At 57.0% G+C, this 12,185-nt stretch overlaps 1 protein-coding gene across 3 annotated transcripts in view; it reads left to right on the top strand.

Moving 5' to 3' along the window:
• CHDH (choline dehydrogenase) overlaps positions 1 to 12,185 on the top strand; it is a 27,209-nt gene extending 15,024 nt beyond the window's left edge. For 2 of the 3 annotated variants that reach the window (XM_026501042.4, XM_048226513.2), the window contains 7 exons: positions 4,237 to 4,991; positions 5,595 to 5,746; positions 6,375 to 6,504; positions 7,496 to 7,630; positions 8,991 to 9,133; positions 9,547 to 9,649; positions 10,380 to 12,185. In XM_026501042.4, coding sequence (XP_026356827.2) covers positions 4,289 to 4,991; positions 5,595 to 5,746; positions 6,375 to 6,504; positions 7,496 to 7,630; positions 8,991 to 9,133; positions 9,547 to 9,649; positions 10,380 to 10,798 — 1,785 coding nt within the window. In that variant the 5' untranslated portion in view covers positions 4,237 to 4,288 and the 3' untranslated portion in view covers positions 10,799 to 12,185. Of the gene's footprint in view, positions 1 to 1,649; positions 1,788 to 4,236; positions 4,992 to 5,594; positions 5,747 to 6,374; positions 6,505 to 7,495; positions 7,631 to 8,990; positions 9,134 to 9,546; positions 9,650 to 10,379 lie in introns of those variants that run through there. The other variant, XM_044384921.3, reaches the window with a different exon arrangement.

Genomic DNA, 12,185 nt, shown 5'->3' with positions numbered 1-12,185 from the left:
TGCATGTGTCTTTAGGTCTGAACCGAGTCTTTTGTAGACAGCATATAGATGGGTCTTGTACTTCTTATCCATTCCGTCATCCTGTACCTTTTGATTGATGCATCTATCCATTTAAAGTAATTATTGATAGGTGTGCACTCATGGCCACTTTGTGAATTGTTTTCTGGTTGTTTTGGTAGTTCTTCTCTATTCCTTTCTTCTCTTACTCTCTTCCCTTGTGGTTTGATGACTTTGTTTTTTTTTAGTGTTCTGCTTAGTGCCTGTGTGCTTCTTTTTTGGCGTGTGCTTGCTAGAAGGCTTATACCGTCCTGTGTCTAAGAGTCGGTACTAAGCTGGTGGTCACGTAAGTTTGAACGTTTTCTGAAGCCGCTACATTTGTACTCCCCTCCCCCATGCTTCAATGTATATGACATCAGCGTTTTTATCTTTTTATTTTGTGTATCCCTTAAGTAATTTTTGTATATATAATTTTATTACTTTTGTCTTTTACCTTCACACTGGCTTTATAAGTGATTAATCTACTACCTTTCTGTGTTTGCTTTTACCAGGGATGTTCTTTCCTTTCATAATTTTCTTCTAGTTATGACCTTTTATTTTCCTCTTAAGGAGACCCCTTTAACGTTTCTTATAAGGTTGGCTTAGTGGTGATGAACATTTCCAACTTTTATTTGTCTGAGGCGCTCTCTCTCCTTTAATTCTGAACAATAACCGTGCCGGATAGAGTACTCTTGGTTGCTGGTTTTCCTTTCAGCACTTCGAGTGTTACCATGTCACTCCCTTCCTTCTTCCTGCAAAGTTTCTGCTGAAAAATCTGGTCATAGCTTTATGGGGGTTTTCCTTATATGTAACTATTTGCTTTTCGCGTCACGATTCTCTTTCATTTTTGCCATTTTAATTGTTACGTGACTTGGTGTGGACATCCTTGGTCCTCAGGTTAGAGGCTTTTTGTGCTTCCTGGACCTTGGATGTCTGTCTGCTTCCCCAGATTAGGGACATCTTCAGCTATTATTTCCTCAAATAAATTTTCTGCCCCATTCTCTCCTCTCTGGGAGCCCTTTAATGTGAATGTTAGTACCCTGGATGTTGACTCAGAGCTCCCTTAATCTAGCCTCATTTTTAAAATTTTCTTTTTGCTGTTCAGCCTGGGTGCTTTCCACTACCTTGTCCTCCAGATTGCCGACCTGTCCTCCCGCATCCTCTAATCTGCTGTTGATTTCTTCTACTGTATTTTTCAGTTATTATTCCACTCTGATTTGTGCCTTTTTATGTTTTCTCTTTGTTGCCATTCTCTCTGACCTCATCCACTCTTCTCAGTGAGCGTCCTGTGGCCGTTACTGTGAACTCTGTAGCAGGCAGATTGCCAATCTCCATTTTCCTTAGTTCTTTTTCTGAGATCCCATCATCTTGTGTTTGGAGTACGTTTCTTCTGTAGCCTCGTTTTGTCTGACTCTCAGTGTTGGCTTCTGTGTATACAGTGGGGCCTTTTGTAGAGGGCATCCTGTAGGGACCAGCAGTGCCATCTCCCCTGGTCACCAGAACCAGGCACTCAAGGGGTATCCCTTCCTGTGCCACAAAAGTTGTGACATACTGATGGGCATGGCTGGCCCCTAGTGTGGCTGCTTGACTGGCTCGGCTGCAGCTGCTGTGGGTGCGCTGATGGGCGGGGCTGGCCCCCAGCCCAGCTGGCTGCAGCGACCGGCTGGGACTGCTGCAGGCACACTGGTGAGCGGGGCTGGCTCCTGGCATGGCTGGCTGAAAGCCCAGCTATAGCTGCTGTGGACACACTGGTGAGCAGGGCTGGCCCCCGGGACAGCTGGCTTAGAAAACCCAGCTGTGGCTGCTGCAGGTGTGCGGGGTTAGCCCATGGCAAGGGCTGGCTGAAAGGCCTGGCTGTAGCGGCTGCAAGCATGCTGGGGTATGGTGCCGGCTCTCGGCTTCCCCAGGGCAGGAGTCACTTTGGAGGGGTGCCAGTCCGAGCCGAGGCTGCCTGCTGGGTGTGCTGGGACAGGAGCCTGGTTGGAGGGACACCTGCTGGGACAGGCGGATTGGGTGGTGTGGGTCCCCAGGGGAATGCTGGTGGGGGGGCAAGCAATGCCAGCAAGGTAGATAAAGTATCAGAAGTGGCTCCTGCGAGCGTCCCGCCAGCTGGGCTGAAGGAGGGCAAGAAAAATGGTGTCACCAGCACTTCGGTTCCTGGAGAAATCTACAGATCACTGGCCGTTCAGCAAACGTGTTAGAAGTAGTCCGTAAATCTTCATGTGTAAGCCAGGTGCTCTTCCAACTGCTGCTCCCGCGCTGGGTCGCAGACTGAGCAATATAGCATGCTGGCCTTTTAAGAGCAGACTCTTGGTTTCCGATAGCCCTCCTGCTCTCGCGGAGTGGAGCCTCACTGATTTGCAAAGCCAGACAGGACAGGGGCTCATCTTCCCAGTGCAGATCCCAGGATGGGGGAGCCCCATGTGGGGTTTGATCCCCTGGCTCCTCAGGGAGGACTCACGTGCTTGTGATCGTCTTCTCATGTGTGGTGGGAAACCCACCGTGGTGCCAGGGTTTCCCTGACTGCATCTCTGCCCCCCTCCCCTTCTTGATAGGGCCTTCTCTTAATGTTTTTAGCTGTGGAAGAGCCGTTCTGCCAGTCTTCAGGTGGTTTTCAGAGTAAGCTGCGTTCTATGTCCTTGTTGCCCGTGTGTGTCTGTGGGAGAAGGTGAGCTCGGGGCCCTCTGCCACCATCTTCCCCTGCTCTTCGTCTGTATCTCCCACGTTTTTATTGAATGCAGGACCTTGTGTGTAACAGGATAGGAGTGACTAAGGTAAATAGTATTTACGCCTAGAAAAGGTCATGCTTTTTATCCGACCAGATCTTTAGTGTGGAGTGTCGAGCCAACCCAGTTGGGAGTTGAGTGATGGGCACCACTGGGGCTAGTATGGGGCCTGGAGTGCTGGAAGGCTCTTCTGTGTTCCTGCTCTCAGGGGGGCCTGGGGCTTCTTTCTCGTGTGCCTGTGTAAAGGGGGATGGGCTCTTTCCTTACACTCCTCTCTTAGCCTGCCTCGGGTGGTGGTCCGTGGTTGGTGGTCGGGGGTCGGGGGTCGGCTGCTGCCGTGAGCCTCCAGGGCAGGCTCCCGGAGGGGGTGGTGGATGGATCAGCGGTTTCTCGAGGTTCCTCGGCTCTCTTGTGGTGGCATCAGTCTTGCGTGCCTGGCCCTCGTGTGGGGCTTTCTCAGACATTCTTTTTTTTTTTTTTTAAGATTTTTATTTATTTATTCGACAGAGAGAGAGACAGCCAGCGAGAGAGGGAACACAAGCAGGGGGAGTGGGAGAGGAAGAAGCAGGCTCCTAGCGGAGGAGCCTGATGTGGGGCTCGATCCCATAACGCTGGGATCACGCCCTGAGCCGAAGGCAGATGCTTAACCGCTGTGCCACCCAGGCGCCCCTTTCTCAGACATTCTTGTGTCAGTCGAGTGCGATAGCCTGGTTCTTTTCCGGCTCTGTGCACTGAGCATGTTGGGATTAATTTGCACGTTGTTGGGAAAGGCGGCTCCGAAAGCTATTGGCATTTTGTTGCTCAAACTCCAGCACTCTACAGAGTGATCTCTGAAGACCTCTGAGCCCACCCCTGCTGAAAAGCCCTCTAGCTCACCCCATGGCCCTCACTCAGGTCATAGGCTTTGAGCTCTGCAGCCTCAAGCCTCACACCCTGACCTTCCTTTAGTTACTTAAGTCTCATCTGTCCCCCAAACCCCAGACCATCCGTTTTGAGGGCAGATGTCTTGTTCTCCGTGTACTGCTAGGGATGAAATGTTCCTGGCACGTGGTAGGGGCTCAGTAACCGTCTTAAAGTTACTGAGCAATGAGTGCAACCCCGGAAATCCATACCGCCCCTGCATGCCAGCAGCCAGACACCTGCCCAGCCTCCAGGTTCATGTACACATGTCACAGGGAAGCCTCGCTGGGGACCACCCCACCTCCCAAGCTTGGGGAGGAGCCCCTGAGCCCCCAGCCCTGTGCTTACGAGTCCTGGTACAGTACCGTTCTCGTCTCCTTCTACCTCTGCTCCCTCCTCCTAGCTCCCCAGTGCAGGGTCATGCCAGCCAGGCCTGCCCCTCCGGGCCCTGGGTGGGCACTTGGTGAGCCTGCAGGGGACCTTTGCGGCACTGGGACTGCTGTCCCAGCCTGGGGCTGATTTCCTGCAACGTGCATGCAGAGTTAAAATTCTAAAGCTTCTTTTCCTGTTTTAGGAACAATCATCGCACTCCTCTCGGTGGATGTACGAGGACTTGGGCTGGAAGCATGTGGCGTGTCCTGCGAGGCTGGAGGGGAGGGCGTCTGGGCCCCTGGGGAGCTGTGGGGTGGCAGCGGCCCCCCAGCGTCCGCGTGCTGTCCAGTGCGGGCTCCCGAAGTGGGGACGAGTACAGTCACGTGGTGGTGGGGGCGGGCTCCGCGGGCTGTGTGCTGGCCGGGCGGCTCACCGAGGACCCCGACAAGCGCGTGCTGCTGCTGGAGGCCGGGCCCAAGGACATGCTCGCGGGGAGCAAGAGGCTCTCGTGGAAGATCCATATGCCCGCGGCCCTCGTGGCCAACCTGTGCGATGACAGGTACAACTGGTGCTACCACACGGAGCCACAGCCGGGCCTCGACGGCCGGGTGCTGTACTGGCCCCGCGGCCGGGTCTGGGGGGGCTCGTCGTCGCTCAACGCCATGGTCTACATCCGCGGGCACGCAGAAGACTACAACCGCTGGCAGCGGGAAGGCGCGACGGGCTGGGACTACGCGCACTGCCTGCCCTACTTCCGCAAGGCGCAGAGCCACGAGCTGGGCGCCGGCACGTACCGCGGCGGCCAGGGCCCGCTGCACGTGTCGCGGGGCCGGACCAACCACCCGCTGCACCGCGCATTCCTGGAGGCGGCGCAGCAGGCCGGCTACCCGCTCACCGAGGACATGAACGGCTTCCAGCAAGAAGGTTTCGGATGGATGGACATGACCATCCACCAAGGTAGTGCACGGCTCGCATACCCTCCCTAGTTCCTTTTTTTTTTTTTTTTTTTAAACCATGCTCCATCACAGCCCCATCCCTCCTGCCCCCTTCATGGTAAGTGAGGTTTAGTAAACTGGGGCTAGAGGAGGCCCAGATGACCGAGGGATCGCACCCCCTAGAGCCCACAGAATACCGCCCATAGCCAGTGAGAAACCGTTTGGAGACAGACTTGGGCATTCGCTAGGCCTCTGTTGGCCTGGACAGTCAACTCTTTGACCGAAGAGCCCAAAGTCCGAAGAGACTTGCAGATGAGGAAACTGAGGCACAGGGCACCGAAGTGCCTTGCTCAGGGCAGGACAGAGGCAAGGCCTGGGTTGACCCAGGGCTCCTGCCTGCCTCCAAAGTGTTCTCACCCCCTTTTATTAGCTGCTCCTGCTCGGTCAGCCTGTGGGTTTTTCCACCCCCACGTGGATGTGGATTTCAGTCCAGCAGGGACTTGTGGGCTCAGACTGACTTTGGGAGGCCGAGCTCCCAGTGTCCGGGGAAGGTCAAATCCCATCCTCCTCCAGCCCCTTTCCCCTGGGCGGGACCTGTGCCTGATCGGCTTGCTCTGTCCTGCAGGCAAGCGCTGGAGCGCAGCGTGCGCGTACCTGCACCCAGCACTGAGCCGCCCCAACCTCACGGCCGAGGCCCAGACGTTTGTGAGCAGGGTGCTGTTTGAGGGCACCCGCGCGGTGGGCGTGGAGTACATCAAGAACGGTCAGAGCCACAGGGTGAGTTCCCGCCAGGCCGGGGCAGTGGACACCGAACGGAAGGAGTCAGTGTGGGTGGCTGTCGGACTCTGGTACCCAGGGCCTTGGATGAAGTGGCGGTCTGGTGGGGGAGGGGGAGGAGCCGTCAGGCCAGCCACCTGCAAAGAGCTCACCGAGGCCTGGGGGAGCTTCTGTCTGCCCCTCCCCCTCAGAGCAGTCACCCAGTTCCTTCCCTACCGGTTCAGAAATCGCTACGTTTATAGTAAGACTTTAAAAACCATCAGTGTGAGCGTGCTCTGCATTTCTGCACTACGCTGCCGCTCAGCAGCGGGTCAGGATCCTCCCGCATCCACGTGGCGATCCGGCTCGCTGCTGCTGCATTTAAACCGCTTGCTTGAGTGCTTGCTTGCGTGGATCCCGTGTAAGCGCGGCAGTCCTGTTTTCAAGACCGTCGTTGCGCGCGGCGGTCACAGAACATTAGGAATCGCACGCCCGCGCTGCGCCTGCCGAGGGCTTCACAGGGCGGCCCGCTGAGCCGCCTCTGCCTTCCTCGGGGGCTGGGGAACAGGGACATCAGGCCCAGGCCAGGTTCTTGGGGCTCCGTCTGGCTTCTCAGGAATTGTGAGCTGCATGCCTGTGCCTCTTCCAGGCTTACGCCAGCGCGGACGTGATTCTGAGCGGGGGCGCCATCAACTCCCCGCAAGTGCTCCTGCTCTCGGGTGTGGGCAACGGGGACGACCTCAGGAAGCTGGGCATCCCGGTGGTGTGCCACCTGCCCGGTGAGCCCCCTCTCCCCGGCCCTCAGGGGGACCTCTGTTAGTAACAGCCCTTATTGGAGTTCATTAGCGTGGAGTGGGGCCAGGGCAACTCCTGTGTTCCACGAACGGTCCCATTCGTCCCACGAGCCTCACTGGACACCCCTACCCCTGAGGGACCCCAAGTCTCTGTGTCGTTTTCTTCCCCTTCCCTGGCCGTCCTGTCCCACTGGGCAGTAATGCCCCTCCATCAGGGAGCATCGCCCACGAAGCCCACTGGGCCAGGCTCAGCTGTGTCCCCAGGGCAGCCCTGCGGTGAGAGGGGTCCAGGCCTTTGTGTGTTCTGTCCTCAGGACTCAGCAGCAGCCCTGACGTTAAAGATGCCGACTCAGTGCTCCAGAGCGTGCTTTTCATGCTAAGACAATGGTCCCAGGCCTGAAGTTTATCCTACAAACAGTTTTTGATTCCCATTAGGGGCTCTTACCTCTCTCAGAACCCAGGCTCCCCAGAAATGACCCTTTCTGCATGGAGGCTTCATCGTGAGAGGTGTGTGAGAGTGCTGTCTGTGACAGTGGCTGCCCAGTGTCCCCTCGTGCTTAGATACAGTGCCCAGCACAACAAGGCCTGATTCCCTCTTTCCCCATGCCATGGGTGCGGGTGGGGCTGTCAGTCCCTCAGCTCACAGAGTGGCACCTGCTGAATGCCGGGGCCCTGCCCTCAGGGAGGGTGCTGCCTGGCAGGACAGCCTCGGGATGGTTCCAGGGGCTTCCCTGGGAGTGAGTGACAAGGGCAGGTGGCTGTGGCATCATGAGAGGACTAGACTTGGCCATGAGTGTAGGGCTGGAGTCCGGGGAGCTGACCTTGAAGCTGAGACCCAGGGAAGGAGCAGGAGCTGGCTTGTAGATAAGTGGATGGGGGTGGGGGGAAGTTTTCAAAACCAGGGGATGTCGAGAGGCCAGAGGCAGCCAAGCCCCCCTCAGAAGCCATTTTTCCTAACCCCTGGCTCCCATTCCAGGAGTGGGCCAGAACCTGCAGGACCACCTGGAGGTGTACATCCAGCAGGCGTGCACCCTCCCCATCACCCTGCACTCAGCGCAGAAGCCCTTGAGGAAGGTCCGGATTGGTCTGGAGTGGCTCTGGAAGTTCACAGGTGGGCGTGCTGGTCCGGGACCTTTGTGGAGCGGGTCTGGGGGCAGCACGGCTTCCTTCCTAAGGTGCTGTGAGAGAAGGCTCTGGTCAAGTCACTTACTCCAAGCTTAGCTCTGCCCTTTGCCTCAGCTTTCCCATCTGCAAAATGGGGATACACAGTCCCGTCTGGCGGGCTGTCGTGAGGACCTAATGCAGTGGCCCAGGGCCGGTCCCGGGTAAGACTCAGAGCCTGGGTGCCCCTCTTCCTTACATATGGACAGGGGTGGCCTTGTGCCGGACGCCCTCTGGGGTCTAAACAGCCAGGAGAAAAGGCACAGTCAGCATCCACTTCTCAGCAGTTTGCTGTTTTCGGAGTCCCAGTGTGCTGCCCAGGCCAGGAAGTGGTGCTTTCAGGCCCCCTTAGCATGGTTTCTCCCACACCTCCCAGGTACTCTGTGCTGTGCCTATGGGGCAGGTGCCCTCGGGGAGCTTACGCGCTGCTGGGATCCATGGAAAGAAACCACATAAATGTGCTTAAGTTTTAGGATCAAGATGTTAGTAAGGTGGAGGCTGAGAGGCAGGAAGATGTACCAGGGCGCCAGGTCCAGGCACCTGGGGTTGGAGGAACAGATATGTCGGGCCAGGGAGACTGCAGCACGTTGAGGAGGAGGCAGGGGTGTGATGAAGAGCTCTTGATCTCGAGGGTAGGCCGGGGCACCTGCGCGGAGGCCCTGGGAGCTGCCGGTGAGGAGGGGTCTGAGCCGGGACTGAGGGAGTGGCGGGTGCTACTGCCGAGTGGGTAGATCCCAGAAGAGTTGGGAGCTGAAGTCAGGGAGGCTTTCTGAGGGTCAGATGGGGGGCAACGAAGAGGAGGAGGAGGGGGAGGCAGGGACAGCTCGAATGTCCGACTTAGGCCTTATGTGAAAGAACAGCCTGTCGGGGGGCACCTGGGTGGCTCAGTAGGTTAAGCATCTGCCTTCGGCTCAGGTCCTGATCCCAGGGTCCTGGGATCGAGTCCCACATTGGGCTCCCCACCACCCCCTCCTTGCAAAAATAAATGAAATCCTAAAAGAAAGAAAAAGAACAGCCTGTCAGGGGTGGAGCCCGGGCCGGAGAAGTTGGGGATGCTGGGCGACACCAGGCCTCACAGCTGGGTCGGTGGTAGGGGAGTCTAGGGGGAAGAAGGCAAAGCTGAAGCCCCTTGGCGTGAGTGGATACGGGAACCTGTGGGGTTGGTGAGCCCACCTGAGGGAGAGAGGCCAGAGTTGAGCTCTTGGGTCAGGCACCAGAATAGGGCCAGGAGGAGCTACCAGGAGAGGGGAGGCCGGCCCGCCTGCCATGCCCCGATTCACGCAACTGCCTCGTCCTCTTCTCATCCTCAGGGGATGGAGCCACGGCGCACCTGGAAACAGGTGGGTTCATCCGGAGCCGGCCTGGGGTCCCCCACCCGGACATCCAGTTCCACTTCCTGCCATCCCAAGTGATTGACCATGGCCGGGTCCCCACGCAGCAGGAGGCTTACCAGGTGAGCGGGCAGCATTCTCACTGCAGCACGGCCCTCAGAGGGGGGTGCGGGAGCCTGCGTTCTGCCCTCCAGCTGCTGAGTCGGGGGGAGAGGAGGGGCCTGGACTCTCTGGGAGGCCGTGCCCAGAATGGGGTGAGGCAGTGGAGGTAATGGCAGATGCGCCCAGCGGCCATGGGGTTTCCAGCCCCTGAAAGGTCAAGACAATCAGGTATAAAGCCAGGAAGCAGGAGTGATTCGGGGAGGTGTTTTCTGATCACTTGTGGAAGGGGGGAGGGGGTGAGATACAGACAGATGCTAAAATATGTCTGCGGTTAATTGGCTTGGACACGGAATCCCCTCCCACGGGAAACCCCAGGGCCTAAGCTGCCGAGTCAGGAGGTTGAAGGAGGTCCCGCTTCCTCCGGTTCTTCTAGGTGCATGTGGGGACCATGCGGGGCACGAGTGTGGGCTGGCTCAAGCTCAGAAGTGCCGACCCCCGGGACCACCCTGTGATTCAACCCAACTACTTGTCAACAGGTAACTCACCACCCCCCTTGGTCTCCCCCAGGCCTGGGCTTGCCAGGTCGTTCGTTCAGTGGATGAATGAATGCCTTTCTGGGGTTCACATTTGTCTCTGAATCTTACCCCTGAGACACAAGTCACCCTCTGCCCCCGTCACTCTGGGCTATACCCTTGTACACGCTGCTCTGTGTGCCCTGGGATGGCCTCTGATGCAGCAGGAGAGAGCTGCAGCTTTCAGAACCACCTACCAGAAGGTGCACGGAGATCTGGCTGTGTGCACAGAGCTCCCGGAGCGTTTGTGCTGCGGTTACCCTGAGGGCCCTCCTGCAAAAGCAGATTGCATTCTGGGGCCTGCCTCTGCCCGCAGCAAGAAAGAGCACTCCGCCTTGCTCGGTAATGACTCGTAGGGTGCTCACAGCCACACTGGCAAGAGCCAGGCTCTTACCCCGATTTAAACCTAGGGCTTCTGGGGCAGGCTGTGTCCACTGAGGATGCTGCCTGTTTGCCCTCATGGGACTCTGCACAGTCTAACTGGCCCGGAGTGGGTGACACACAACCTGGTGGCTCCATGTCCCTGAGGTTTCCCACCCCAAGCACCCTGGTCTGTGGATCCGCCGCGGCCGTGGGTGGCATCAGAGGGGTGGTAGGCGCTGACCTGTGTCCCCTCAGGCAGCTTACTGAGCCTCCTAGAGCTCAGAATCCACTGGTAAGAGGCGTCCCCTCAACTCTCTCTTCTCCTTAACAGAAACCGACATTAAGGACTTCCGACAGTGTGTGAAGCTGACCAGAGAGATTTTTGCCCAGAAAGCCCTGGCACCGTTCCGGGGGAAGGAGCTCCAGCCAGGAAGCCACGTGCAGTCAGATGAAGAGATAGATGCCTTCGTGCGGGCAAAAGCAGACAGCGCCTACCACCCCTCGTGCACCTGCAAGATGGGCCAGCCCTCTGATCCCATGGCCGTGGTGGATCCGCAGACCAGGGTGCTCGGGGTGCAGAACCTCAGGGTGGTCGATGCCTCCATCATGCCCAGTGTGGTGAGCGGCAACCTTAACGCCCCCACCATCATGATCGCAGAGAAAGCAGCGGACATCATCAAGGGGCAGCCTGCACTCTGGGACAAGGACGTCCCTGTCTATAAGCCCGAGACCCTGGCCACCCAGCGCTGAGGCGGTCACTGCCCAAGAAGCCTCCTGCCAAGCCAAGAGGGTCAGCACAGCCCCTGCACGCCGCCCCCCCCGCCGTGCCCTTTCCCGAAACTGTCTAGAATGTTATAATTCAATGGCTGAGAATGTGTAATTCCTTAAGCTAGGACACCAGTATCAGGCAACGAAGCACATTTCTTTTCCCCAGCATTTTCCTGTGGGAAACCCCCCCCACCTCCTGAAGGGGCAGCAGAGAGGACTGGGGGGCAGGCCAGTGGAGAAGGATGGCTTACTCCTACCACGGCCTTGTCTTATCCTCCATGGCACTCTGCAACCCAGGGTCTTGTTGGGACTTGAGGGAGGTGATTCTCTACTGGGCCTCCCTCTTAATTAAGGCAAGCCGCTCCAGGAGCGGGGTGCTGTGCCCAGAGGCCGGGTGCTGGCTGACGGCATGGGGATCTCGCGGTGGGGCCATCCTCTGCCTTAGGCTGCCAGCTGTAGCTGAGGCCTGTGCCTGAGCCCCAGCGTCCCTGTTCAGAGGGAAAGCTGCCTGCCCGGAGAAACACAGGCTTCTCTCTTCTGCTTCCTGAGTCCCCTCCCAGGTGGGTCACTCTGAGGGCCCACCTCTCCCATGCTCTGGCTCTTACTAAACAGCCCGATTTCTGGACCTTGTTCAGAGAAGAGTCTGGAGAGTCTCTTCACTACCATAGGTTTCCTGATTCAGCATTTTAAACAATTTGTTACCAGGGAAACCTAGAGCAAACCCCACAGACCAGATCTCTGCTCCAAGCCAAAGCAGCCAGCCCGAGCGGATGCTTTTCTGCCAGCCTGGGGACATGACTCACAGGGGACGAGGCTGGCTGATCCGTATTCCACAGCCATCCACAGGAACAGACTGGGACGGAGCCGAGGCTGGTGGAAAAAGCAGTCGAGTCACACTGTATCCCTGATCCCATGAAAGTCAATTGGCAAAGGTTTGAATTTTTTGGCGGGGGGGGGGGGGGGAACAGATACAAGTAGCATTTTAAATAGTTCTTTGATCTTTAAACTTCCTATAATTCAAGAACGTAATCCAGTAACTGATTTTTGAATGGAGATGCCTTAGCCACACTGTTCTTGTAAGGTTATGAAAACTAAATGCATTTTGGGTTGATTTTTCTGGAGATCTACAAAGCCACCATCTGTGGCAGGGGAGAAAAGACTTGTGCTCTGAAAACCTGCCCCGGAACCAGGAGGGGAGGCAAAGGGGGCGTTCTAGGCTTCGCCCAGGATCGGAGTGGACGGAGATGGCTTGGAGGCCAGAGAGCCACAACTTGTGTTTGTGAGGAAGACCTTCCAGAAAGATGGGAAGAAGAAAACCATCAAACTTCTCCTTCCTTTAAATATTTAAAGAAGCTCTGGTTTCATCTTA

The sequence above is a fragment of the Ursus arctos genome, unplaced genomic scaffold (assembly GCF_023065955.2).
Source record: "Ursus arctos isolate Adak ecotype North America unplaced genomic scaffold, UrsArc2.0 scaffold_14, whole genome shotgun sequence".
NCBI classification, from domain to species: Eukaryota; Metazoa; Chordata; class Mammalia; order Carnivora; family Ursidae; genus Ursus; species Ursus arctos.
The sequence above is the reverse complement of the archived record's forward strand: the minus strand, read 5'-3'. Positions and strand labels throughout refer to the sequence as shown.